General features: G+C 45.7%; 2 protein-coding genes across 5 annotated transcripts in view; one reads left to right on the top strand and one right to left on the bottom strand.

Moving 5' to 3' along the window:
• The first annotated feature begins 863 nt into the window (after positions 1-863).
• Positions 864-17,900, top strand: POPDC2 (popeye domain cAMP effector 2). Of its 2 annotated transcripts, XM_028110486.2 has the most exons (4): positions 864-1,482; positions 5,684-5,792; positions 10,332-10,722; positions 16,262-17,900. In XM_028110486.2, the coding sequence occupies exons 1-4, from the start codon at positions 992-994 to the stop codon at positions 16,345-16,347; spliced, it is 1,077 nt and encodes a 358-aa protein (XP_027966287.1). In that variant the 5' UTR covers positions 864-991; the 3' UTR covers positions 16,348-17,900. The 2 variants fall into 2 exon arrangements, with proteins under 2 accessions (XP_027966287.1, XP_027966286.1); XM_028110485.2 differs by lacking the exon at positions 16,262-17,900 and having other exon boundaries at positions 10,332-10,820.
• PLA1A (phospholipase A1 member A) overlaps positions 14,185-26,895 on the bottom strand; it is a 43,805-nt gene continuing 31,094 nt past the window's right edge. The window contains exons 11-12 of one of the 3 annotated variants that reach the window (XR_015768502.1): positions 20,209-24,774; positions 14,185-14,409 (exon numbers count right to left, since the gene is read on the bottom strand). Coding sequence is in view for 1 of the 3 variants with exons in the window: in XM_028110615.2 (XP_027966416.1) it covers positions 24,687-24,774 (88 nt within the window). In the remaining 2 variants the exon portion in view is untranslated. Of the gene's footprint in view, positions 14,410-19,877; positions 24,775-26,895 lie in introns of those variants that run through there. The other 2 variants (XM_028110615.2, XR_015768503.1) reach the window with 2 other exon arrangements.

Genomic DNA, 26,895 nt, shown 5'->3' with positions numbered 1-26,895 from the left:
GCAAATAATGGGTAGGGTGATGGTCTGAGTAATGTCTTACCACTGTATTAACTATTATTAGATCCAGACATAAGCAGGAGAAAGTCAGCTTAGAATTCAAAAAGCTCCTTTGCATAGTCATTTTTGTTTAATGGATGTCAAATAAATGCCTAGTAATGTTTATAATGTGACCTAATACAGGCTCTGAGGGGTTTTCCAGTTCTCACTGTTAGGATTTTTTCTCATAATAGTCCCCTACTTTCCTACTTTGATGTGTCCTCCTACCCCAGGAGAGCCCCTAGCCCTCCCCACAGGAACTCTGAACAGTATCCTGCCTGAGGCACTGTGGTAAATTCTGCGATCACTTTTCCTTTGTTCTCCCCTGCCTGCCTCCCTGGCTCAGAGGTCTTGTCCTCTGGGGAGATATGTTAAGTGCCCTGCCAGCCTGCCTGTGTGCCTGGTCTGTTTTTTCTCACTGCCAGTACCTCTTGGATTCCAATTCCAAACATGGTATGCATCTGGGGTCACCCCTTCTTCCGGTGCCAAGAGAGACGCATTCCAAGTGGAACACAAGGGGGCCTCCCGTGCTGGGCTCTCCTCATTCTGGTGGGCACAACTGAGAGCAGGATGTGGCCACTTTATCCCTCACAGCTAAAGTTTTCAGCCCCAGAGCCCTAGCTTTGCCTCGGGACAATTTAGGTTTGCTGCTGAGAGCCAAATGTGAAGAAGAAACCTGGAGCCAAGGAAGCTCGCCAGAGCTCTGCGGAGAGGGCCAGAGCCTTGCTGAAGGAAACAGAGAGAGGAAAACAAGTTTAAAAATCCTCCACGAAGTGTGCCATGCTCTGCCATTTATTCCCAAAGCTCCTGGAGGCATTCCCCTCAGGAAAGGTGGAGTTGGTGGCTAGACGCCGGATGTGAGAAGACCTCCTGGGAGGACGGACTAATCCATTTTTTGAATTTCCTATGTGGGGACAGTCTTAGAGCCCCGGCAAGGCTTTGAGACGCCCCGAAGATGAGTGCTAACAGCCACGCCGTGAGCCAGCTTCTCTGGCAGGGCCCCATGTGCGTTGGCTGGAAGCGGGATCTGGAAGGGGCGGTCTACCATCTGGCCAACTGCTTGTTGCTCCTGGGCTTCATGGGGGGCAGCGGGGTGTATGGATGCTTCTACCTCTTTGGCTTCCTGGGCACAGGCTACGTGTGCTGTGTGATGTGGGGCTGGTTTGATGCTTGCGGCCTGGACATCATCCTCTGGAGCTTCCTGCTGGCAATGGCCTGCCTGCTCCAGCTGGCTTACCTGATCTACCACCTGCGCAGGAACACCCTCCCTGAGGAGTTCGAAGTCCTCTACAAGACACTGTGTCTACCCCTGCAGGTGCCTCTGCAGGTGTACAAGGAGATTGTTCACTGCTGTGAGGAGCAGGTCTTGACTTTGGCCACTGAGCAGACTTACGCGGTGGAGGGCGAGACACCCATCAACCGCCTGTCCCTGCTACTCTCTGGCCGGTAAGCTACTCAGTCATGTCTCAGCATTTCCTCCCTCTGCCCATGCTTCTCATTTCCCAGTGTGTCCCTTTCCATTCTGAGGCCCCTTCCATTGAGGGAAGGATGTGGCAAGTCAAACAAACAAAAACGGATTTTTTTTCTAAGCATGGGTTTGGTTCCTCTTTCTTAGCATTTTCCAAGAGGAAACAAGATCATGAGATAGCTTCTCGGTTGGCAGGAAGGACTGTGTGTGCACTTGGTGCTAGGAGGTGTGGGGTGAGTGTTTCTTGAGCCTGGGTCTAAAATGACCACACACATGGGCGCCTGGGTGGCTCAGTCGGTTAAGCGGCTGCCTTCGGCTCAGGTCATGATCCTGGAGTCCCGGGATCGAGTCCCGCATCGGGCTCCCTGCTCGGCAGGGAGTCTGCTTCTCCCTCTGACCCTCTTCCCTCTCGTGCTCTCTATCTCTCATTCTCTCTCTCTCAAATAAATAAATAAAATCTTTAAAAAAAATAAAATAAAATAAAATGACCACACACATGCACACACACACGTATTACACACATCAGCAGGTCATGCTTAAGCTGCCACAATATCTCTGTAAGCTTTGAAAAAGTGAACATTACAATAAGGTTGATTTGTTCCTCCCGTATGTATTCAGTATTTCCTAAGTGCTGACTGTGTGCAGGGAACAGTGCCTATACCTTGCCAGGGCATCAAGGAAAGAGCCCCAATTATGTTGAGGATATCCTATATAGACTCTGTGGGAAAGCCATTTGGTATACAACGAGGTGGAGAGAGGGAATATTCCTTGTCCACTTTTCCATTCTTATTTGTTCTATTGAGATTCTTACAAACCAGTGATCAAGTACCAAGAAGACCACACAGTGAAGGAAGAGTAGTGATGCCCATACGTGTCTCATTGAGGATTTGGCAGAGGTACCTGGCTGATTCCTTTTAGGACGGGTGACAGCAGAAATTAGCAGAAGTGGTCTTAGTCAGGATTAGTGTATGCCCAATCAGCCTATACATGAGTGTTGGCCATTGGCTGACATCTTCTGAACAAATACCACGGGGCTCCATGCTGTACATTTGGGAGGCGGTTGTGGAATCTTTGAAATATTGCCCTAGTGGGACTTACATGTGGGGCTGAGCATCAAACAGTAAACTATGTAACCTGGTACACTTGGGCTACCTCCATGGAAAGCAAGCAAAGTATTTCAAAAGCTTTGTTCTCAGTTTCCTTCCCTGCTTTTTTGAGACCAGGAGACCGTGATAGAAAAGGTCAGATCGTAATCTTATCAGAAGGCCTGATTCCAAGGTGGGGAAAAAAGGGAAAAAAAAGTTTCAGAATGATGATGGTACTACAATGACTACTGGTAGTAGTAACGCGCATTTCTGCACTACTGTGTAGAATCAAAAGTGTTAGGTATACATGAGATTTTGTTTGGCCTCAGAGTCCTGGGTTGAATGATCTATGAGATTTTTGTGGGGAGACATTTCATTTCATTTATGAATAAATTGAAGTGTAAACAAATGGAATTATTTGTAAACAAATACATGTGTAAACAGAAGTACATTATCACTGTTGCCAAAATGTTTGCCGCCTACAGTTCCATGCTTCAAGTAAAGACAATTTGGGACGCCCGGATGGCTCAGGTGATTAAGACTCAGGTCATGATTCCAGGGTCCAAGGATGGAGTCCCTGCATCGGGCTCCCTGCTGAGCAGGGAGCCTGCTTCTCCCTCTCCCTCTGCCTGCCACTCCCCCTGCTTGTGCTCTCTCTCTCTGACAAATAAATAAATAAAACTCTTCCAAAATAAAATAAAGACAATTTAAGAAATGTTCTCCTTCAGGAGATCCAGGATGTTATTTGCTGCCCATAGCTCTTCTGTTCAGAGGAGGGAGCTGAGACAGGTGGGGGACAGGCCCACAGCACTTGTATGGTGTATGATTATTATATGATATTTTTAATCTATTTTTAATATGATGAATTTACCATGAATTTGTAGAAGACCTCTTCCCTGTGACGGGGAGAGGTGGGCTTGCCCCCTCAGTGTGGCTTTTCCTAGTATACTTAGCACCAAAACCTGAGTCAGAAATTAGACAGGTTTTTTTCTTCCTTGTCAAGATTTGGAGTAAGAGTTTTATTTATTATCTTTCCATGTCATCCTGTCTCAACTTTGCTAAGTTGGAGCTGGGAGAAGAGGCTTCCTGTTGTGACCAGGCTCCAGTTTTAAAGGAGAGTCATTGTACCTTGGGCTGGTAGCATTTGAGGTACCCAACACCTCAAAGGTGTACAAGAACGCTGTGCCAGGAAGTAGGGGCTTCTTGTGCGGACCTCCCCCATATCACGTGCAGGCTCTCATCTGGAGCCCTTTGCTGAAACCTCAGATGCCCTTTCTGTTCTATTTTAATATATTTAAGACTCAGGCCAAGTGACTTCCCCAAAGTTTGTCACCTTGTTAAGCTGGAATTACTGTTGGTGAGTTTCTCTCCTACAGAACTAACTGTCTAAGCTATTCATGTGGGAGGAAATACCTGTCATCCAGGGCATCAAGAAGGAAGAAGAGACCTAAATGATAAAGGGCATAATATACCAATGTAAATGGCTTCGGGGAGCCATGTGGGCTCATTAGATGTTATACTTTAAATGATGACACTCCTCGTAGTTTGCTCAAGTGGTCAGATCCCTTGCCTGAGGAGCTGGTAAGAGGGTCTGGTGTATCCAGCAGCAGCTTTGTTCTCTCCTGCTATTTCTCTTCCTGTATTCGAGAAGCTTTTCCTTGAGATGTTGGTCCCCTTTTATGGTGACACAAGTGAGTTCACACAATCTATTCAATCTGTTCCTTTCTTCTCTCCTTTCTCCCTCCATTCCTACCTCCTTTTCTTACTTTCCTCCTTCAAAAATATTTATTAAAAGCACTAGGGACTAAGGATCTAGTGTTAAAATATGAAAAATACTGTTCTTACTGTCTATCAAGAAAATCAATAATGCCTGACATAGTGGTGAATCACAGACATGATGTTTCCAAGGAAAAATGCAAAGGGCAGTCAGAGCATGTACCTGGTAGAGCTAACTTTTCTGGGGAGGTCAACAAAACTTCCTGGAAGAAGGAATGCTTAAGCTGAGACCTGGGGAGACAGTGGGGATTGGGAAGAGGTTCAACTAGAGGGGACAGACTATGTGGAGACCCTGAGGTAGGAGAGCATGGCACTTCCTTTTCTCTTGTATCTTTTATTACTCCGGGAAGTTTTGCCCGGCTAGCTCTATATATCACCTGGTCTTGTAGGAGCACCTGTGTTTCTGCCATCAGAGACTATGAGCTGACACCACATCCTTGGCTTGGTGTGAGAGCTACATCCCCTTCTGTCTTCCATCTTAAGTTGTCAGACAAAAGGCAATAGCTTATTAAATGGTGATGGTCTTTGGTAATTTGTATCCATGCATATATGCAGCCATGCATTGGGAGCAAGATTTGGAGCGCTAATATCCCATTTGGCCAGAACTTAATCACGTGGCTATACCTAGTTGCAAGGGAGGTAGGGAAATGCGCTCTAGCTGATCAGCCGCAATCCCCGCTAAAAGTCTAGTACTGTGGAGGAAAGGAAAGAGCAGATAGGGGAAAACAGACTACCACGCCTCCATCTATCCCCATCCTCATCGGCTTCTCAGCTCCTATTTGTTTTTCAAAAGTCAGCTCAAATGTCATCTCTGAGAAGTCTGCCATTTGAAGAGAACTAATCTCTCTCCCTCCTCTAGTCTCCGGTTCCACAAGGGCACACACTGACTTACAGCCAGTTATGCACACGTCTGTGATTTCCACTAAATTGTGAAATCCTTAAAGACAAGGATCAGATCATACCCATCTCTGCTTTTCTAGACCTCCAGGAACACAGGAGGTACTCCATGCATGTGTATTTAGCCAGTAAAGCTCCAGGGGGTAAAAATGGAACAATAGCTCCTTCCCGATGGACAGAGTGTACCTCAGAGATCCCTTTATCTGCGCCCCCCCCCCTTTGTTTGCTAGAGACACCTCCTTTCCTGGTATAACTCAGTGTTAGAGATTGAAGCTGAAACTCTTGAGTTTTCCGGGGGAAAGAGGAAAAAGCCCATATTGGATCCTAACCATTTTCCATTTCTAAATACATAATTTCGACTGAAGAGGGTTTGGGTGGCCACTTTCCTTTTCCCACACGGTCTCTTCTCTCCCTTTGCCAGGGTTCGTGTGAGCCAGGATGGGCAGTTTCTGCACTACATCTTCCCTTACCAGTTCATGGACTCTCCTGAGTGGGAATCGCTGCAGCCTTCAGAGGAGGGAGTGTTCCAGGTAATCCAGAGCCTGTGGCGGCTCTGGCCCACCCTGTCCCACTGTGAGCCAGGAATATGCCCCCCTCCAGCTTTCCCCACTCACATCTCTTCTCTGAACCACTGCCAATGTGATGCTAGGGGTGGGAGGGCTCTCCTTCTGTGGAAAGAGGGCCTGGGCTGCCGGCAGGGGATGGAGGCAGGGAGGTGCTAACCCCTGAGAGGCCATGTCACTCCGAGGCCGAAAACTCGGGAAGAGCCCCCTGACCACAACATAAAAACCCGCACTCTCTAAACACATCCCAGTGTTTTGCAATGGCCATGCTTGGCCCCTACTGCACCTTCTCTCTGAAATACATTTCCGCCCCCTCCAAATGAGGCAATGGCAGCTTACTTCCTCTGAGGCCTGTCCAGATTGACCTCATCGGCTTCTAATCCCTACAGCTTCGGGTTCCTGTCTGTGTGCCTTTCTATTCCTTTCACTTGTGCTGACCGGGGTGCAGATTGCTCTCTGCTCTAACGATTTGGTTTCCTTTCCTGACTCTTTGAGGTAGAAATCTGGGCTTCCTCTTCTCTCTATTCCCAGGCTCCAAAGGACAGTACCCCGAACACAGTAGGTGTTCACTAAAGGTTTGCTGACCTGGCTTGGCAGTGGGCAGCTGGTGTCTCAGGGAACTCTATGAGGCAGTCCCTGCCGTGCTCCACGGTGGGGGCCTGGCTGCTTGGCCCTCTGCCAGTCCTTCAAAACTTGGTTCCTTGCTTTGTAGCTCTCGCTTACTGAATGGCTACTGTGTGTCAGGCACTAAATATTATACTGCTTTATTGATTCTCACAACAACCCTCTGGGGTGGATATTATTATTATCCCATTTAACAGGTAAGGACATTGAGGTTCCAAAAAATCAAGCAGTTTGCCCAAGGTCTTCATCTAGAAAGTGACAAAGTGAAGTTGCCTGGCTCTACTATTACTGTTCTTTTTTTAAAATGAGCAGGACACCAGTAGAGTGGAGTACACAGACACACAGACACACAGACACACAGACACACAGACACACAGACACACAGACACACAGACACACAGACACACACACACACACACACACACCCTATTATAGGGACTCCCCTGTCCAGATAGTTCGCTAGTACTGCGTTCTATGTGACTTGTACCACTTCTATCAGGGAGTCCCTCAAGCCAGCATAGGAACTAACCCCAGAATAGACACATGCCAGGCAGGGCCACCTGGCTGGGCCTGTTTTCTGCCCCAGCCTGACTCCTGGCTCTTGAGGACAGACCCTGCGGGGTAATCCCGATCCCACGGCTGGGCCACCAGCCCTAGGCCTCCACTGATCATGTTCCCTTCCCACCACACACACCCCCACCCTCTCCAACCAGCCCAGCAGCCCTCTATGAGAACTCCTTCAGGCCCCGAAGAACCTCCAGGAGGGCCGAGTCAGGTCCTGAGCCAGCCAGACCAGCCTGTTTCTGACACCGACACCGAGGAACAGGTGGGGGATAAGCCTGTTTGAAAGGAGAGGCTCTGCTTGAAAGGAGAGGCTCTAACCCCGGATGGCCTCTCAGCCTGGAATGTAGTTACCGTCATATTCCTCCCATTTATATTTTTAGTGCGTACCTCCTTTGGGAGCAATGAGATCCACACGTTCGTTATTGGCTATGTAAAGTCCCATTTCCTCTTTGCAAATGTCAGGTGTTGTCCTGAGTTATAGTTCATCCTGTCCTTGCCTTTTGCAATTACAGTCTTTGCAGACTAATAGGGCAATCCACCATGACTGAATCATAATTCTCCTTGTGTTTACCACAAATGAATCAATGTTCCATCACACCTCTCAGCAATCCAATTAAATAAGAACTTATTGACTATTCAGCACTGTGACCCTCTCGTTAGTCACCAAGAACATAGCATAGAAGGTATCACACAGAAATCATCATCATTTCTCCAATTTACATTGTGTCTTACTGGACCTGAGCCCTCTTTCCTTATGTTATTTCATTTAATCCATTTAACCAGCCCCCTAAAGCTTTTGATCTGAGCAACTGGAAAGATGGAGCTGCTATCAACTGAAACAAGGGAGCCTACAGGTAGAATCAGTTAGGTGGGAAGAGAGGAAGTTCACTTTTGGATATAATAGATTTGTGTCATCTATGGACATTTCAATGGAGATGCTGCACCAGCAGTTGAATATTTGAGTCTAGAATTAAGGAATGAGGTCTGAGCCTGAGATACAGATTTGGGAGTTTTGGCATACAGATGATATTTAAAGCCATTGGATTGGATGAGATCACTCAGTGAGTGTGTTTAGAGAGAGAAAGCGTTTAAGAACGGACCAACCCTGGGATACTCTAGTGTGTAGGAGCTAGAGATCAAAAGGAAGTCTCAAAGGAGCTGCCAGGAGATTGTCCCAAGAGAGCCAGACACCCTGCAAGCCACGCAGACAAAGCGCATCAAAGAGGAGGGAGCTTCAGCAGGGCTGACCGGGAAAACTGATGCCACATGCCATCGTAGAGGTCACTGGTGACCTTACCAGGAGCAGTGTGTGTGGACTGCAAGGGACAAAGCCTTGCTGGTTTCAGAGACAGTGAGAGGAGAGGAGCTGGAGACAGCAAGTACAGGCTACTCTTCTCCTGGAGTGTTGCTGAGAAGGGGAGTAAACTAATGAGGTGGTAGTTAGCCAAAGAAGCGAGCTGAAGGAAAAGGATTTTGATTTATTTTAAGATGGAAGGAAGTAAGATCATGTTCATAAGCAGGCCCATCGTCTTTGTGTTTGACATCAAGGACGCGGGGCACGTCCAGAGTGGCTCTAATACACACCCACTTCAGGGTCAGGACTCTGATTTCTTATTTGGGAATTGTTAGTCAGTGCGCCTCCAGCACGGGCCCTGGCAGACAGCGACACCTCCTTGCTCAACTGCTAGGAAGGGGCAGATTGTGGGCACTACTTTCAGCATTTTCTCTCCTGAGGCAGCGTGCTCAGAGACACTTAAGTAATTTGTCGGATGCCACACAGCTGCTAAAGGGGTAAAGCTGGACCTTGCAGCCAGCTGCCAGCCTTGATGAGGTAGTTTCGGGGCCTGACTTCAGTGCTGGGGATTAGGGGGCAAGAAGCAGAGGGGAGGAAATGAGTGAAGCAAGTGGACCCGGGGTACTGCAGAAGGGGAGCGGAGAGGAGGGTAGTGGGAGCTCTGGGACACAATGCAGGAATTCAAAGGATTATAGAAGATCCCTAATAAAGGTTGGTTGGAAGTCAACCCTACCTTTAGTTAGAAAATCCACATGAAGAATTGAACACAATGCCTGGCACACAGTCACCTCCTAATAAATGTTAGCTGCTGTCATCATCATTATCATCTCCGCTGTCCTCATTCACAAATCTTCATCATGAGCCCTGCTGGCCTTCTCATTTCTAAAGTATTGGGGCCATGCAGCGCCTGGGAGGCTGAGGCAGTTAATTGTCTCCTTCACCTCAGGTCACAATCCTGGAGCCCTGGGGTTGAGCCCGGGGTCGGGAGCCCTGGGGTTGAGCCCGGGGTCGGGCTCCCTGCTCAGTGGGGAGCCTGCTTCCCCCTCTCCCTCTGCCCCTGCCCCCCCCATGCTCTCTCTCTCAAATAAATAAATAAAATCTTTAAAATTTTTTAAAATAAATATTGTGGCCAATCTGATTATAAAAAATTGTGATTCTACACCCTATTCCTTTACTATCCTAGTTAAACTATTCTAGTTTAAGCCTGGCTTTACCACTCCTCATTGCTTTAATAAGGATTTATCAAGCACCTGCTACGTGCCAGGCACACATTTCCTACCCTGCAAGTGTAATTTAGCTTTGCGTCATGGGCCCGCAGTGAGTGCTCAGAAATCCCCACGTGGCTAAATAAATGGAGAGTGGGGTGCCTTCGACTTTGTGCTCTTAAGAGCTCCTCTTCCTTCCTGCCCTTCTTCTGACTTTAGCCAGCGGATCTCTTTGGTTACCTGTCGTGGCCACGTCAAGAGTAGCTAGCTCCCCGGGCCTGAATTCCAGGCCAGCATTCTGCCACTTGATGCAGCTTGGCATGCCTAATCAGAAGCTCTTCTCTAACTGAATTGCTTTCCAACTCGTCCTTAATCCCTCCGGCAATATATTCTCCTTCTTTATTCTCAAAACAAACTGTCATCAGCACGCCAGCCTATCTTCAGGGCAATAGGAGGCCCCGTCTCTCTCACGAGATCATAACAGACTCAGAACCTTCCTTAGCTGTTAACGGTATCAGCCACGGGACCACAGAATGTGAGAGCTGAGGAGACTGGCCATGGAAGCTGAGGCTCCAAGGGGGTGAAGGCCCAGTGAGTGGTTGGCTGGACCCAGGGCTGCTGACAAGGACACCCTCCATATCAGTGCACACAAGTAAAAGTCATTCACTGGACCTCCTCCAGGCAAGGCCAGGGTGGGCGCTCCCACAGTTTCTTCAACAAAAGTGCAGCCGTTTGTTGAGTAACTGTGTGTTTCTCTGTGCTAAGCATGGACATTCAGTCTAATCTAAACCTTCACTCTCTTCTCCGGACCCCTCTCAGGTCACTCTGACTGCCGAGACCCCGTGTAGCTACATTTCCTGGCCCCGGAAAAGTCTCCACCTTCTTTTGACCAAAGAGCGATACATTTCCCACCTCTTCTCGGCCCTGCTGGGCTATGACATCTCAGAGAAGCTCTACGCTCTCAATGACAAGCTCTTTGCCAAGTTTGGGCTGTGCTTCGACATCCGCCTCCCCAGCCTCTACCACGTCCTGGGGCCTGCGGCCTCCGATACAGGGCCAGAGTCGGAGAAGGATGATGAGGAAGCCCGTGAACCAGCCATGCCCACATCCGCCCAGCAAACACCCCCTCGCTCTCCTCTTCCGGCTTCTGCCGGCCCCCCTGCACCTCCTTCCCGGGCCAGGATGTCCAGGCCCGACAGCGGCCTCCTGGGTGAGGACTCCACCAGTCTGGTGCTGGAGGATTTTGAGGAGGTGTCGGGATCAGAATCATTCATGGATTATAGGAGTGATGGGGAGTACATGAGGTGAGGGAGAGCTAACACGGGCACAGCCACCTGGCTCAGGACCCTGTGTAAGTACTCAGAAGGCAACTGCCACGCCTTCCTGCCAACAGTTGGCCTTAACTGGGCTTGTAAGGGCAAAAAAACTCTTCCCCGGCACCTGTCCTCTCAGAGGACTCCCAGAAAGTGGCATTAACCCAACCTTGCGGTAGCAACTCATTCCAGGTGCAAGCAAGGCATGAGGGGATTTTTTTTTTTAACTCATTTTTATTAAGTGTGATTGCGTTTTGGAAAGTGGGCTGGTTGACATTTTGAGCAAGCGAATGGTTGTGAAATTGTTTGCAAGCTTGTGTGAAGAGTTAAGGCCATAGATAGCTAGGGCTAAAGGAGATTTTATTTGTGGCGTGCGTTTTAAAGGGGGAAAAAAAAGCTGCCATGGTTCTAATTCCTATCCGTTCTTCCTAGCTTAGAGGCAGCTCTAGAAAGCAGTCACTCTTCAGCTTGGGTTGGCAGCTAGTTCTGTTAAAATCACAAATTTCAAAGAGGCTTGTGATGTAGGCTGATCACCCTGGGAGGAAAATGTCCCACCTTGCTCTCCTCTTCCCCAGTGGAGAGTACCTTGCTTACTCAGGCAGAGGACTGGGTGCTGCTTTGTTACTCTAATCATATGGCCTGGCTTTCCCCCAAACCACACCTGTGTGAGGTAGATGGGCACTAATGTGGGAGGACCTAACAGGAAGGGCAGGATTTCCCTCACAGCTCAGGAGAATGTACTAGAAAGGCTATCCTGAGTAGTTCTGGGAAATTGCTTTCATATTCCCCCTGGTTGCTCTCACAACGCTGTGACATTTTCCTCTGGGACTCCACCTAGCCATGGCGGAGGCCTGGCTTTTCCTGAGGAAAATCCCACTGTTGCCAGTTGGGAAGGCATTTCCAAGTGTGTGTGTGATGCAGGGGCCTACGAGACCCGTCATCCTTTGGGAAGCACTGACAAATTTTTCAAGAAACTAGCCCAGGGAGGAAGGTTTCCAGGGCACACAAGGTGAATGAGTGAATGTTTGTCTCTTTTGTAAAAACAAATTATGTAAATGATGACAGAGGCAGGGGAGGTGAATGATAAGAGGTTAGATGTCTTGTTTAATAGATATGGAATTCGTCGTCTCCTGCAATACCCGTCCCTAGAACCATAGTTGAGCTGATTCTGGAGTAACTCCATGGATCTACGTAGGACTGGAGATCACCCGTTGACTTCCTCCATTTGCACTGAGCACTCTCACCGCCCCTTTCCCGTTGTGCTGATTCTCACCGTCCTGCCGGTGCGCCCCCATCCGTGCATATGGGTCACGTTCTGTGGATCCCTCTCTTTGCCCAGCACGCCTACCCCCCGTACACACTCTTCACTCCCGGTAGCTCTTGGTGTTCTCATGTTTTTTCTGGTTTCTTCTCTTTTTCTGGTTCTATTTGCTCTTTTTTCTTCCCTCTTTCTGACTTCTGCTCAGTCCTTAGTTGCCTCCATTTGCTGCTCAGGAGAAGAAAAAAGCCCTTTTCTTTTTCTTAGGTAATTTCTCCTCTCCATATTTGTCCCTTACATTTCCCCCCACTTTTATCGTTCATGTATTTCTCTATTACCTTCTTTTCCTTTTCCCCCCACTTTCCTGCCTTGCTCTTTCTCCTAAACCACCCTGCACCCTCATCTTGGTCTTTAATCCATACTCTTCCAAGATTAGTACCTCTCCCTCTGCCTGTAGATAAAACCATTCGAGTGAAGGTGTGAACATTCCCAGCCGTAGGTGGCTACACATTTCCTGCACGAGTTTTCCCAGACATTAGGAGGCACAGCATGATAAACCAGAAAGAGAGCCAGACTGGGCGCCTGCAGTCCTGGCTTCTGTGTCTGGGTCTGCTACTTTTTGCAAACCACACGACCTTTCCAAACCTCACTTTCTGTGCTTGAGTGTGTTGGACCAGCTGGACCCCAAAGGTCTTAATGAATTTATGTAAGAAGGCAATGGATGAGTTGTTCGGAAGAGGAAAAGAGAAACAGTCAGCAATATAATGGACACAGGCCCCAGGACATCCGAGTGTCTTTCAGCAAAACCCTCTGCCATATTTTACTACTATTTCTCTTGACTTGGGACTGTCCTGCTTGCTGAATGGAGGGTCCTGCTTGATTAGAAGTTCCCCCCATGCTGCACCTGTGAAGAGTCTACCCCCTACCATGTGATGACAAGTGCGGATGCTCTATGTGAAAGGAGGTCACCACTCAGTCTCAAAGCTCCTCCACCCTTAAGACTCTCATATGAAATACCTCCCTTCAAATCCAGCTTTTTCTGAACCTCGAGAGGAGAAAACTGCTCATATAACTCCTTTTCTAAAGTAGTGGTATTGGCAATATAAAGAGAGTAGGTTTTTCAATGTTTTGTTTATTTAGGTAATAGAAAGGAAAAAACATATTATTTACTTCCAAACCACCGAGTTTTGAGAGCAACTTGAAAACCTGGTCAAGTTGCACAAATTTCAGATGGCTTTCAATTCAGTCTGTGATCATGGGATAATTTAAACCAGAGATCCTTTTCTGGACTTGTGTTTTGGGGTGCTTGGTTTGACTTAATTTGCCATCAGGCCCCTTCTAGGGCTATTCCTTTAATGAGTAAGCATAGTCTCGTGATTGGTAGCAATTTACTACTTGTCCTTTATAATGCAGGGCTCAACTCACCCTCTGTTCCCTGGCCCTGCAGTTACCAGCATTATAAGCTCAGTGCTGCTCATCCTGGCATAGCATTTACGTAAGAGGCAAGAAGCTGGCTGAGTTCAGCCTCATTGAGAATGACACAGCTTCATCACAATGACACGGTGCTTGTCCCTCACACCAAGACCAGCTAAAAATAGTCTGGGCTTCCATTAGAGCACTCTTTGGAAGACGGTGCATCTTTTTTTTTTTTTTTTTAGCTTTATTCTGGTCTATATTTCTTTTTTTTAAATTTTTTTATTATTATGTTACGTTAATCACCATACATTACATCATTAGGTTTTGATTAGTGTTCCATGATTCATTGTTTGCATATAACACCCAGTGCTCCATTCAATATGTGCCCTCTTTAATACCGATCACCAGGCTCACCCATCCCCCCACCCCCTCCCCTCTAGAACCCTCAGTTTGTTTCTCAGAGTCCATCATCTCTCAGGGTTCGTCTCCCCCTCCGATTCCCCCCCTTCATTCTTCCCCTCCTGCTATCTTCTTTTTTTTTTTAACATATAATGTATTATTTGTTTCAGAGGTATAGGTCTGTGATTCAACAGTCTTGCACAATTCACAGCGCTCACCATAGCACATACCCTCCCCAATGTCTCTCACCCAGCCGCCCCATCCCTCCCACACCCCCCATCACTCCAGCAACCCTCAAGACGGTGTGCATCTTTTAATCTGGTGGTGCCCAGAATTGAATGTTGCTTCTTTTAACGGACAAAGCAGCACTGCAGCATAAGGCATTCATGGAGGGTCTTCCAGTTAGACTTCCCATTAACCCGGCCTTCATAACACGCTTGAATTCTGGGGACACTCTCCACAATGTTCCATTTTGTGTCTTCCTTACAGGAGATGCTCAGTGAATGCAACTCTGGAGTGAGCAATGAAGTCAGATCACAAGTGTGTTAGCACAAATTAATTGAAAGCTGTTTGAAATCTGGCCAATTTTGATTATGTTTCCAAGTTATTCTGAAAACTGTGATTTGAAAGTAGAAACCATATGTTACTGCCTTTCTCCCTATTATTTAAATAAATAAGCAAGCAAATGAGAAGCAGCTTACAACATGGAGGCTAATTGTGGTCAGGGAAGGGGCACAGGACCAGGACAATAGTACCAAGGGCCAGAGAACCAATTCACCAAACATTTGAGTATCTACTGTATATTTCAGGCACTGTGCCAGGTAACTACATCATGAATGATCATGAGTAACAGCAGAAAGAATTGAAGGTGTTTAATCTGGAAGAGATGAGCAAGAGCGATAGCCCCACATTTCAAAAAGAAGGGGAATCAGAATTTGCCTCCATCTGGTGTAGTTCTTGAGGGCAAATGAGGTAAGGGCTGAAGGGCTTTGCTCAGTGTTAATAATGGGTTGCCTCATAGAGTTGTGAGTTTCTCACCATTGGAAGAGGCCAAGCAGGAAGAAGAGGGGATCTCAGAGGTCTTATAAGTTGATTCAGGCTCTGAGAGAAGAATGCCCTGGGTTATTGCTGGTAAGGTGCCTTCTAACTCTGTGACGCTATGGTTCTGTGATTCTAAGATCTGACTCTGGTTCTGCCACTCAGCCACCATAAAGAGCAGTTGCTCATCTGCAGAACAGGACTAATAGTCTCATAGATAATTAACACCTACTAATAGGTAGACAGGTAGCAGGTTGCTGTGAGGAGTAATTGAGATAATGTATACAAAAGTAGTTGGTAACTTGTAAAGCGCTGGATGAATGTGTAAGGTATTTCATGATCCTATTGTGTGTGGGATTGTCTAGCAATCTCCCTCTCCCTCTGTCAGAGGCACACGATTTTTCCTCTCATTTCCCCCCAGTCTGGCTTTCCAGGGAAGGTGGCAACTGGCAGAGGCCTCTGAGAACAAAAGGGTCAGCAAAAAGGCGGAGACCCAGAGAAAACACGGACGATGAGCTCCTCGGCCCCTGAGTAACCAACAACTGGCCAGAGCCTCACCTCTTTTCCTTCACTGGCTCAGGGGGAGACAGAACACCATCACACCATACCCACTCTATTCACACTCTACCCATCGCGTGCAATTTCTCTCTGCGGCGGCCCTCAGGTGCTGTTGTAGCTGTCAGGTTTGTTAAACAGCACTTTTCCCACAGAAACCACTGGAAAGACTCCGGGAGCGAAAAACGTGTCCTTGACCGTGGCATGGCAGGAGCTGCCCCGGGGCCTCGGGTTCTGGGTGTCTGGGTGGTAGCACCGCTCTCCCCACCAAGGCCCCGTGTTGGGTCAGCTCGGCTGGAGCAGTGGCTCCCTCCCCGCCCCCTGGCTCACAGCAGCCTGCCGCTGCCGCCATGCTGGTTCCCTAGTCCTCCTACTTGTGTCCTACAGGCCTCGTTCACCTACCCGTCTCTGTGTGAAAGTAAAAGACGAGGACCTTATCAAACTCATCATTTTGCCACACAGATTTTTTGGAAACTCATTCAGTAGTGCCAAATAGGAAGAAGAGTTCTGTAGATTTTTCATAGGAAGCACCAGGAGTTTATCTCTTGGTCTCTTCCCCTATAAAACGAGAGGTTGGGCTAAATAACTTCAAAGCTGGTTTCTAGAATGAAATGATTCAAGGATACAACTGCCCCTACCATGTCAGGCCTTGGGTCCAGCTAAAACAGTGGGAATTAGCAGAAGAAGATAAAACAGAAAAGAACACTGGGAAGTGAAGCAAGCTAGCTGGAGCCACAGTGCTGAAATCCTGCCTCTTTTTCTTTCCACAGCTTCTAGAACTCCTCTCCATAGTTACTCTCAAGTTATGTCCAGGGGACAGGCCCCCTTGGCTCCAACCCACACTCCTGAACTTTAAGGATCCACAGGCTACCTTTTTCTCCGGCCACACGAATCTTCACAGGAGGGTCACCTGAGTGCACACCCCGTCTTACCCACTAGAAGGCTCATGGGCCAGGTCGGAGCAGACCCAGGAGACGCCGGTGCTATAGCTACGCCAAGGGCCCCCAGCAACTTGTGCCGATTTGCCCTCACCAGCATTCCTTCCAGAAGAAGGCACCCAAAAATGCAAAAGCACTGATTGCATCCTTCACTAACTGCAGAATCTTGGGCAAGTTCCAGAGGCTCTCTGAGCCTCTCCTGTAAAGTTGGGACTTATAAAACCCATCTCACAGGGTTGTTGTGAGCATCGAATGAGATGACTTAGGTAACGCACCTCAGACATGGCGTGGCACCTCGTAAGCACTCAATAAATCACTCGGGCTTTTTTCCCTTGTTGTTTCTTGGAACTGTCTGAAAGGGTCTCTGAAGTCAGCTAGCCAAGAAGTTTTCACGGTTTGCTAGTTTGTTTGTTGTTTTTTCCAGTTAGATTCAATTTATGGAAGTAGAAATTTAAAAACCTAGTTTTCCCTTAAGCTTTTAAGTTCAACTTACAAATCTCTTGTTCTGTTTAGGACCCTAGCATTAAACAATAGTTTTTAGGGGGACTTTAACAAACTCAGTTAATTAAATTTCCTTAAATATTTTAAAGTGGGTTTATACATTTAACACATTCTATTTTACTTTTTCCCTAAATACTTCAACATATATTCCAGTTATCCATTGTTGTGTAACATTCATACCTGAAATGGTGACTTCCAATGTTTATTTTGCTGATGCATGTGGGGCTTGACTGGGCCCCGCTGGGCTATTCTCACTCAAGGTCTCTCATGCTGTCATGTTCAGATGGTGGCTTGGGCTAGAGTCATCTCCAAGACTTCTTCACTCATGTTTGGGGCCTAATCTGGGGACACTCAAACAGCTGAGGACCGAAACAGCTGGGAGTCCTGGGGCATCTCTCTCTCTCTCTCTCTTTCTCTCTCTCAATAGTTTGTTCATTGTGTTGCTGTTTGCAAAATTGCTGTTGCAGTTGTTACATGAATATACCATAATTTATTTGTCAATTCTACTGTTGATGGGCATTTGGGTTGTTTCTAGCTTGGGGTGATTATGAGTAGTACTGGTATAAGCACTCTTGAATGCATTTCTTGGTACACATATGTGTACATTTCTGCGGCATATACCTAAGACTGAAATTACTCAAGTATTGGGTACGTGTATGTTCAACTACAGTAAATACTGCCAAACAGTTCCCTAAGTGATTGTACCAATTAATATTTCCACTAGCAGTTTGTGAGAGTTCTAGATGTTTCTCATCCTCCCAGTGGTTGACCCTTGTCATTTTAAAAAAATATTTTAGCCATTTGGGTGTAGGTAACAGCATATTGTTGTGGTTTTAATTTTCATCTCCCTGAAGAGTAATAAGGTTGAGTATTTTTTCATGTTTTTATTAGCTGTATAGATACCCTCTATTGTGAAGTGTCTATTCTTATTCTTACCCATTTCTCTATTTGTTTGTATGCTTTTGCTTATCGACTTAAAATAATTCTTCAAATATTCAAGTTAAAAGTCCTTCATTGCTTATATATATTATATGTATTCAAATTTATTCTCCCACTTTGTGAATCTTCTCTTTTTCTCTAAATCATGTCATTTGATGAACATGTTCTTTTTTTAAAGTTTTATTTATTTATTCATTTATTTGAGAGAGAGAGCACGAGTGAAGGAGGGGCAGAGGGAAAGAATCTCAAGCAGACTCCCCACTGAGCATGGAGCCCAACACAGGGCTCGATCCCATGACCCATGAGATCATGACCCGAACCGAAATCACCAGTCAGACACTTAACCGACTGAGCCACCCAGACACTCCTGAACATATGTTCTTAATTTCAATGTAGTAATTTATCAATCTTTTTCTCTATCATTCATCCTTTCTGTGTCATGTTCAAAAAATCTTTTCTTCCCCTGAAGATATTCTTCTATGTTACCCTCTAGATGTTTTATTGTTTTACATTTCACAGTTAGAGCTACAATCAACATGGATTTGATTTTTGTGTATGGTATGAAGTAAGATTAAATTATTTTCCAGTGGATATCCAATAGACGGAGCACTATTTACTGAAATAATGATCCTATCCCCACTAGTGTCCAGTGTCCTCTTTGTTATAAATCAAATGTTTATATAATGTATTAATTCTAATCATCAATCCATAGAGTCTTCAGGATTTTCCATAGATTCAAATAAATCATCTGTAAATAATGATGGTTTTATTTCTTCCTTCCTAACCTATATCTTCCCCCCACCCCCTTCTCCTCCTTTTACTTTTGATGCCTGTTGTGCTGGGTAGGACCTCCAGTATAGGGATGAATGGAAGGGATAATGAAGACATTCTTCTCTCATACCTGACCTTAAGGAAAATGTTTTCAATATTTTACCATTAAGTATGATGTGTGTTATAAGGTTTTCATAATACCCCTATCAGATTAAAGAAGTTCTATTCCTAATTTGCTGAGGGTTTTTTTTTAAATCATGGATCAGTATTGAATTGTATTAAATGATTTTCTGCATTTATTGAGATTATTTTTCTCCCTCCTTCTGTTAATGAATTACATTAATAGACATGTGACTATTAAAATAACATTGCATCCTGGAGTAAATCCAATTGTATTAAATTGTATTTTCCTCTTTGCCTATTCTGAACTTAGTTTGCAAATATTTTTTTAAGGAATTTTAAATCTATGTATTTTGTAATATCATTGTCAGGTTTGATATCAGGGTTATGCTGACTTTGTAAAAGGAGTTAGGAAGTATTTTCTCTCTTCTTTCCTATTCTTTGGAAGAGATCTTTAAACCAAATAGCCTTATAACTCTTGAGTACCACCCCAACAACCTTACCTCCTACTCTATCTTCTTTCCACTCAGTTGCCCAAGCCCAAAACCTTGGAGTCTTTCCATCCACCTTAGTCTTATCTTCAAAATGTATCCTGAATTCAATTCACCACCTTTACTGCCACCACCAATTTCAAGATACCATTATTTCATACCTAAATTAACTTCAATAGACTTACAACAGGTCCCCTGATTTCTCCTGTTTCTCCTCCCCATAATCTATTGTACAAACAGCAAAGTGGCCATTTAAACATGTATATGATCTCATCACTCTCTTGCTCAAAATTTCAAATGGCTTCCAATTATACTTAGAATAAAATCTAAACCTCTTACCATGTGATATTAGGATCGGTTTATTATGACTTAATAGCACAAAGGTTTTTTTCTCTCTTAAAGTCTACTGAGAGTCTGCATGACTCATGAGGGTAACTGTCATCATGTTGCAACTCAGTGATTCAATCTACTTTGACCTTCTGGCTCTGTCACCTGAAGAAAGAAACAGTTTGACGTTCTGGTGCTAGCTTTTTGATGCTGTGGCCCAGAAAGGATACATACCAATCACTTCTGCCCAGAGTCCATTGACTAAAGGCAGTCACATGGACCCACTTAATAATCAGCTTTGTGCTTTGTTGATTAAAGAGACTGGGAAATGGGGGGGAAGCAAAAGACATGATTGGTGAGTCCTATTCTTCTGGCCACTTATAAGCCAGAAAGCCCTACCTGCCTGTCCTTCAGCCATTTTACATTCTGATCTCATTCTTATGTAACATGTTTTAGCCATACTGTTCTTTTGGGTGCCTGTTAGGCATACTTAGCTGCTTTCTATATTAGGGCCTTTACAGATGCTTTTTCTCTCTGAAATGCTTTTCCCTCATAACTTCTCCTGGCTGACTTCTTCTGGCCATTCCATTCTCAGCCCCTGTCACCATTCCAGCTAAGATACCCACTCACCTCACCATCACCTTCTGTCCCCTTGTTCTGCTTGGACTCTTTTCAGAATCTTGTTTTCTCCTTCTTCTCCTTTTGGGATTTCAATTATGTGCTTGATAGAGCTGTGTTCCAGTGTGTTCCACAGAGCTCTTACGTTCCTTTCTCATTTTTTTTTTCTGAAATTACACTGTGTATTTCTTTTCTTGTTTGATTTCTGTCTCATCCCCACATATTTCACAATATATTTCTCCCCTGTCTATTTTGAGAAATTCGATGGCTCTCTTGTCAACCCTTGAGGGCTACTGTGGAGAATAAATGAAGCAATAAACAAACAACAAAAAAGCTCATACATTGTAAATTGAGACTCAGTGTTATCTGGGATATGGTGCCACCCCTAAGCTAGAGGACCACCCAGGCAGGGCTATTGTTACATGTGGTGCATACCAGAGGCTTCACAGAATGGGAACTTCTTTTAATGTGTGTGTCTTTGGTTTTTGTTTTGTTTTGTTTTAAAGATTTTATTTATTTGAGAGAGTGAGTGCATGAGAGAGGAGGAACAGAGGAAGAGAGACAAGCAGACTCTGTGCTGATTACAGAGCCTGATGCAGGGCTTGATCCCAGGACTCCGAGATCATGACCTGAGCCAAAATCAAGAGTTGGTCGCTTAACCCGACTGAGCCACCCAGGCGCCCTGTCTTTGTTTTTAAAAGGAACAGACCTTACCTGGTATAAGTTGTGCTTTTATTATCTAATGATATATGTAATGGCAAAAGATATCTGGATTCCTATAAGGTTTTTAGGTAAATTTGTGGATTTTTAAAATTCACCACAATGGTATCTTTATGTATTTGAAATCTAGCATGACATGTTGGTACAAAGTATCTTATTTACTCAGTCTATGGAAATTCTTTTCTTTTTTTTTTTAAGATTTTATTTATTTATTTGACAGAGAGAGAGACAGCGGGAGAGGGAACACAAGCAGGGGGAGCGGGAGAGGGAGAAGCAGGCCTCCTGCCGAGCAGGGAGCCCAATGTGGGGCTCGATCCCAGGACCCTGGGATCATGACCTGAGCCGAAGGCAGATGCCTAACCAACTGAGCCACCCAGGCGCCCCTCTATGGAAAATTCTTGACATGATATAGATTTGTGAATCTCCTACACTAACCCCACAATAGAGGTTACACATGTGAAAAGAAAATCTTTGGGGTATAGCTTAATATTTTCAGCAATAAAATCTGACATATAGTCAGATTTGCTCTAAGGAGAAGATAGTAAATACTTTTTTTATCTCATGAATACTTATTAAATATCCACTTGTTGTCAAACACTATTCTGGACACCACATACTTCAATAGGTGAATCATTCAGGGTATCTGTCCTGAAGGAGCTTGAGCTCTAGCAAAGGAGAGACATGAATCATAGGCACCCTGTCCCCTCCCCACCAAGGCCTGACTCCTCTGAGGATTAATCTTTTCGCAGAAGACTCCTCAGTTCCTGTGTAAATAGGCTTCTTGTGGCCCATAAATAGTTTAAGATGTAGCTGGATCCCTGACGTACATACAAATAAGCACTATGTCACTCCATTGTGGAAAACATTACAGTAGCGGCTGAAACCACTATATGACCTACAGAAGTTCGGCAGAAGATACCACTTCCTATTTCTGGAATCAGGAAGGATTCATGATGAAGCTGACTTTGAGCCGTGCCTTCCAGGACAGAGTTAGGCAAGGCAGAAGCAATCCAGGGGAAAGAAATACCTGAGTCAAAGACCCAAGGCTGGAAGGTACAAGAAAAGCATGGCTAGAGAAGAGAACCAGTGGTTCTTAGTGACCAGCTGTGGTATCTGAGCTCTAATCAAAAGGCAATAGGAAGTGAGCAGGAAAATGGCGCATCCCAGAGCAGTGCTGAGGGAAGTTGCGTTGAGTGCATACCACAGAGCCTGGCAGAGTATAGCTGTTTCATAAACGTTCACATTCTGAGAGACTTGAGAATACAAAGCCAGGAGAACAGTGTTGGCCATTGAAATGGTCAGTGAGGTTGTGAGGTACCAAGGGCCAGAATGTAGGATGGCGATGGCAACAGAGAGGCAGACATCTGAGAGATAGCCTGGGGAGAATTGCTTGGGAGAGGGGTCAAATCCATCTTAGAGGTTCTGCATCTTCTTCCCTATATATTCTTGACACCCTGGTTTCCTGTAGACTCCCCTACAAATCTTGACTGAAAAATGTGAACAATGCTCTCAGGGGTTTCACTTCTAATTGTCATGGAATTCATACACTGACACATGTCTCCCACTCAGAAATTTCCCTAGAGATCATGGGATTTTATTTCACTTTTAGTTCACTTCTCTGACGTGATCCTTTTTTTTTTTTTTTAATTTATTTATTTGACAGAGACACAGTGAGAGAGGAACACAAGCTGGGGGAGTGGGAGAGGGAGAAGCAGGCTTCCCACAGAGCAGGGAGCCCGATGCGGGGCTCGATCCCAGGACTCTGGGATCATGACCTGAGCTGAAGGCAGTCGCTTAACCGACTGAGCCACCCAAGCGCCCCTTCTGACGTGATCCTTACCAAGAGTGCTCTTCTGCACAGCACACGATTGCCAACTGTTGACTGCCAGCTGATGGCTGCTCAATGGCCTGAAGTGCCCTCTACCCAACCAACCCTCTGCTCTGAATCCTATCCATCCGTCAAGGCTACTACAAGTGTCCCCACCCCTCCCACACTGTCCCTGCCATCTACCCCACCTCTGTCAGCATTAACCTGTCCCCTCCAGGACTCTCAGAGTCCTCTGGGACCACCTCCCTCAGCTCATCTCCCTCCAGACTTCCTGTCCTGGTGCTGAGGGTTGGGCAGATTCTTACTTATCCCTGGTCCCAGCACCTTACACAGTGCCATGTGCCTGGCATTCAGTTGGTAATTGTTAGATCTTTGTTAAACTCAGAGGCTAAACATTTCAACATGGGTCAGATTAGGATCTTAGAAACTTCTAGTTCCACTTACCAGTGTTCTTTTGCTTCTGCCCCCTTTCGAGCTAGGGTACTTTGTCTTTGACTCATGTGTGACTGAGGAAGGATCCTTTCTGTTTGGTTTCTCCCGGCCAGGCTGATTAGCTCAGGCCTGCTGCCCCCCATCTCCTGCTTGTGGACAGCTCACACTGCTTGCCTGCCCCTCCCTGAAGTGTGTGACAGGAGAGCGTTGGTCACCCCTAATTTCTCCGGTGTGGTTTCTTCTCTTTTCCCTGAATTGTGTTTCTTGTAACCTGATTCCTCACTATTCGCTACATACCTTCTATTTCTCTTCTCCTTTTTCAGCTTCAGGAGCTCTCAAATTATTTGACAGCTGTCATTTCTTCATCACAAACATAAACATATTTTTTACACCCTCCTATTTATGCTGTGTTACTTTATCTGACCCAGTAAAACTGACCTTAATGCATCATGGCCAGACACCGTGCCATTGCCAGGAAATCACGTTTAAAAAACAAGAAGGAGACGGGGATGACATAAGTAGACGTTGATTGAGTTAGGATGCCCCATCAACATAGTGTAGGGTTAAGAAAACAAAGTTCTGGAGCTAGACCACCCGGGTTTGAATTTCAGCACCGCCACTTTCATTGTCTGGTTTCCTAACTGCTCTGCACTTCAGTTTGCAATAAAAAAAGAACCTCATGGGACACTACATCAAAAACTAATGATGCCCTGTATGGTGACTAACATAACATAATTAAAAAAAAAAAAAAACCCTCTCATGTGTTGCTGTGGGAGTTTAATGAGACTTAAAACTATGCCTGGCACATAGTAAGCATTCAATACATTGCAATTATTTTTAAGAGGATTGCCATCAGAATAGTGCCTGGCACATAGTTGGCTTACAATAAAGATTTGCCACATGAGTGAATGAATGAACGAATGAACGGACATTCTGGTTTTGGGATCACCTGTCTCCAGTTTTGCCCATTTCCCTGTACTCTCCAGAGAGGAAATACAGCAGAGGGCAGCTTCTGAAATGAACCTGGGGCTGAGAGTGAGAAGGAATGATCTTGAGGTTGGGGTCCAGACCAGGAGGGCTGAGTGAACACCAGAAGTTGTACAGTTGTGAGGGCTGGTAACTGCAAGAGAGTAGGCACCTTTTCACTGGACTCAGCCTGACCCCAGGGCCTTGAAGAGAGATGTTCACATAATGGGCTCTCCTTCCCTGGATATTTGCCTAGATCTCTTTCTACCTCTCCACCCTCTGGTTCTGTCCAAAATAAGAACTGTTTATACTGGCACAGGCCTGGATACATGGGAAAGACCCAGAGCTTCAAGGTAGCCGCAGGAATTTACTTCCAAGCAAACACTGTCCCTTGTTAACCTCTAAAAAGTTCCTAAAGCTCACGTGTCGCAGGTAATGAAGAGTCACTTTGAGTTCCTAAAATCCAGCAGAAGTGCAGCACAGGTCTGGAAGTGCTATACGAACGGGAGAGGGGCTGTGCTGTTTCTCCAGTGGCTGTTTGACCTCAGGTGATTCCCTCCATCTTTCTGGGCTCTGGTTTCCTCCTCTGACACTCTGTGGTTTGTTGACTAATCCAGGACCTCACCACATGTCTGAGAGAACAGAGAGGAAGGGACAAATATCAGACACATTCTGAAGAAATTGAGAGACATGGTGTCTAAGTGTAAATAAGGTATTGGGAGGGAGAAAGGAGGATAATGACTGTTTTTTTGTTTTTGTTTTTTGAGCATTATAGCGTTCTGAATCAAAGATGACTCAGGCTTCAAGCCTGCATGTTGGATGGTGGTGTTGTGGCTATTACCGTTGAGGTGAGGAAGAACAACTTCGGGGGAGATGTGTAGTTGATTTTGGATGCGTTGAGTTTAGGCTGTTGTCAGGACACAGAATGGTCCCATAAAGCAAACAGTTACAGTTTCATAAATGAGAGGGTGAATGCTGAGGATAGGGAGGATTTGGGGGCCTGGGGAATGGAAGAACTCAGGCACAGGGATGGTCACATCACCTTCAGGCTCCCCTCTGAGGGGAGGAGGCCAACCTCTCTGGGGTAAAGATGGGGCTGTGATGGTCACCCCAGGGCCTGAGAGTGCCCACGAGTGAGGTTAGAGGCATGTTTAAGGCCGGGGGCAGCAGTGTATATCTCTCTGAGAAGGGCACTTAGGGCCACCGAACAAGGAGAGCAGGGACTGGGTGAGAGTTCAGCAATTTGACGAGATTTATGTTTCAATATAATTCCTTTTATATACCCAGAGCTTCGTCCTGTAGAGGTTTTTTTTTTAAAGATTTGATTTTTTACTAATCTTTACACCCAATGTGGGGCTCAAACGCACAACCCCCAGGTCAAGAGTCACATGTTCTACCGACTGAGCCTGCCGGGCACCCCACTCCTGTAGAAATTTTTAAAGGTTAAAATGTAACACTGGCAAGCAAAATTTTAAAACAAGATGAATAAATGAAGGCCATTCTGACACTAAATGAAAAGACGCCAACCCGTTCTTGGAGTTAAGCCTCTCAGGTCAGTTAAGCTTGATCTCTCTTTGCTTTCATCTACATCGTTAGAAGGCTGTCTCGAATTCCACTCAAGAAGCTTTTATTGCATGCTTACAACATGGAGGACACAGAGAAAGAGAAAACACAGACCCTGCTGTTAAGGACCTTACAATTTCTTTATAGAAGCCTGACATACATGCAGGGAACTATTGACCACCACTGCAAGGCAGCAGAGCTACTGACTGAAATGACATATTGATGGTCAGCCCTCCTGGAAGAGATAGACCTGATCTGATCGTGGACCCTGAACGCCTGGTAGAATCTGAAAGGGATGGTGGGGGTAGCAGGTGCAAAGGCTGGAGGCAACATCGTCCACACTATGTTTTAGGGCAGTGCTGGCTCCAGCATGATGGGGGACATGGGGCAGGTAATTTCAGTTAGGCAGAGTGGGGCCAGACTGAGGAAGTTTCTGTTTCAATAAGACATTTGGATGCAAGTGCTAGAAACTATCTTGAGCAGGCTAACCTGTATTACATGGTGGTTAGAGCCCAGGTTCTGGAGGCATGTGTCTTGGTGTGAATCCTGATTTCACCCATTGCTAGCTGCATGACCAGGGGCGAGGTGCTTAATTTCCCTCTCCCTCTGCGTCCTCATAGGTAAAATGAGGTAATACATGGAATTGCTGGGAGGATTAATGAGATAATTTATATAAAGGGATTAGACCACTACCTGGCCCATACTAAATGCTCAGGAAGTTTTAGTTTTTCACTTTCTCTTTCTTAACTTTCTGTATTGGCTGAAATTTTTTATTTTTTATTTTTTTAAGATTTTATTTATTTATTTGACACACAGAGAGAGACACAGAGAGAGAGGGAACGCACGCAGGGGGAGTGGGAGACGGAGAAGCAGGCTTCCAGCCAAGCAGGGAGCCAGATGCAGGGCTCGATCCCAGGACTCTGGGATCATGACCTGAGCCGAAGGCAGACGCTTAACGACTGAGCCACCCAGGCGCCCCTGGCTGAAATTTTTTAGATGAGTTGAATTTTATAATCATAAATAAGCCTTTATTTTTTCAAAGTTCTTTATAGCTCCCCCCCCCCAGTGGTTTCACTCTTCAGAGACTATGGCATCTGAATGAATGCCATTTTTAAAGGTAATGAAATCTCAGGCCCCTATAGTTCTGAAGGAAAGTGTCACTCCAGTTTCACAGATGGGTATGAGTCAGC

Source organism: Eumetopias jubatus, unplaced genomic scaffold, assembly GCF_037043125.1.
Source record: "Eumetopias jubatus isolate StellerSeaLion01/CBP00866 unplaced genomic scaffold, mEumJub1_p1.0 scaffold_1, whole genome shotgun sequence".
NCBI lineage: Eukaryota > Metazoa > Chordata > Mammalia > Carnivora > Otariidae > Eumetopias > Eumetopias jubatus.
This window is presented reverse-complemented; position numbering and strand designations above follow the sequence as displayed.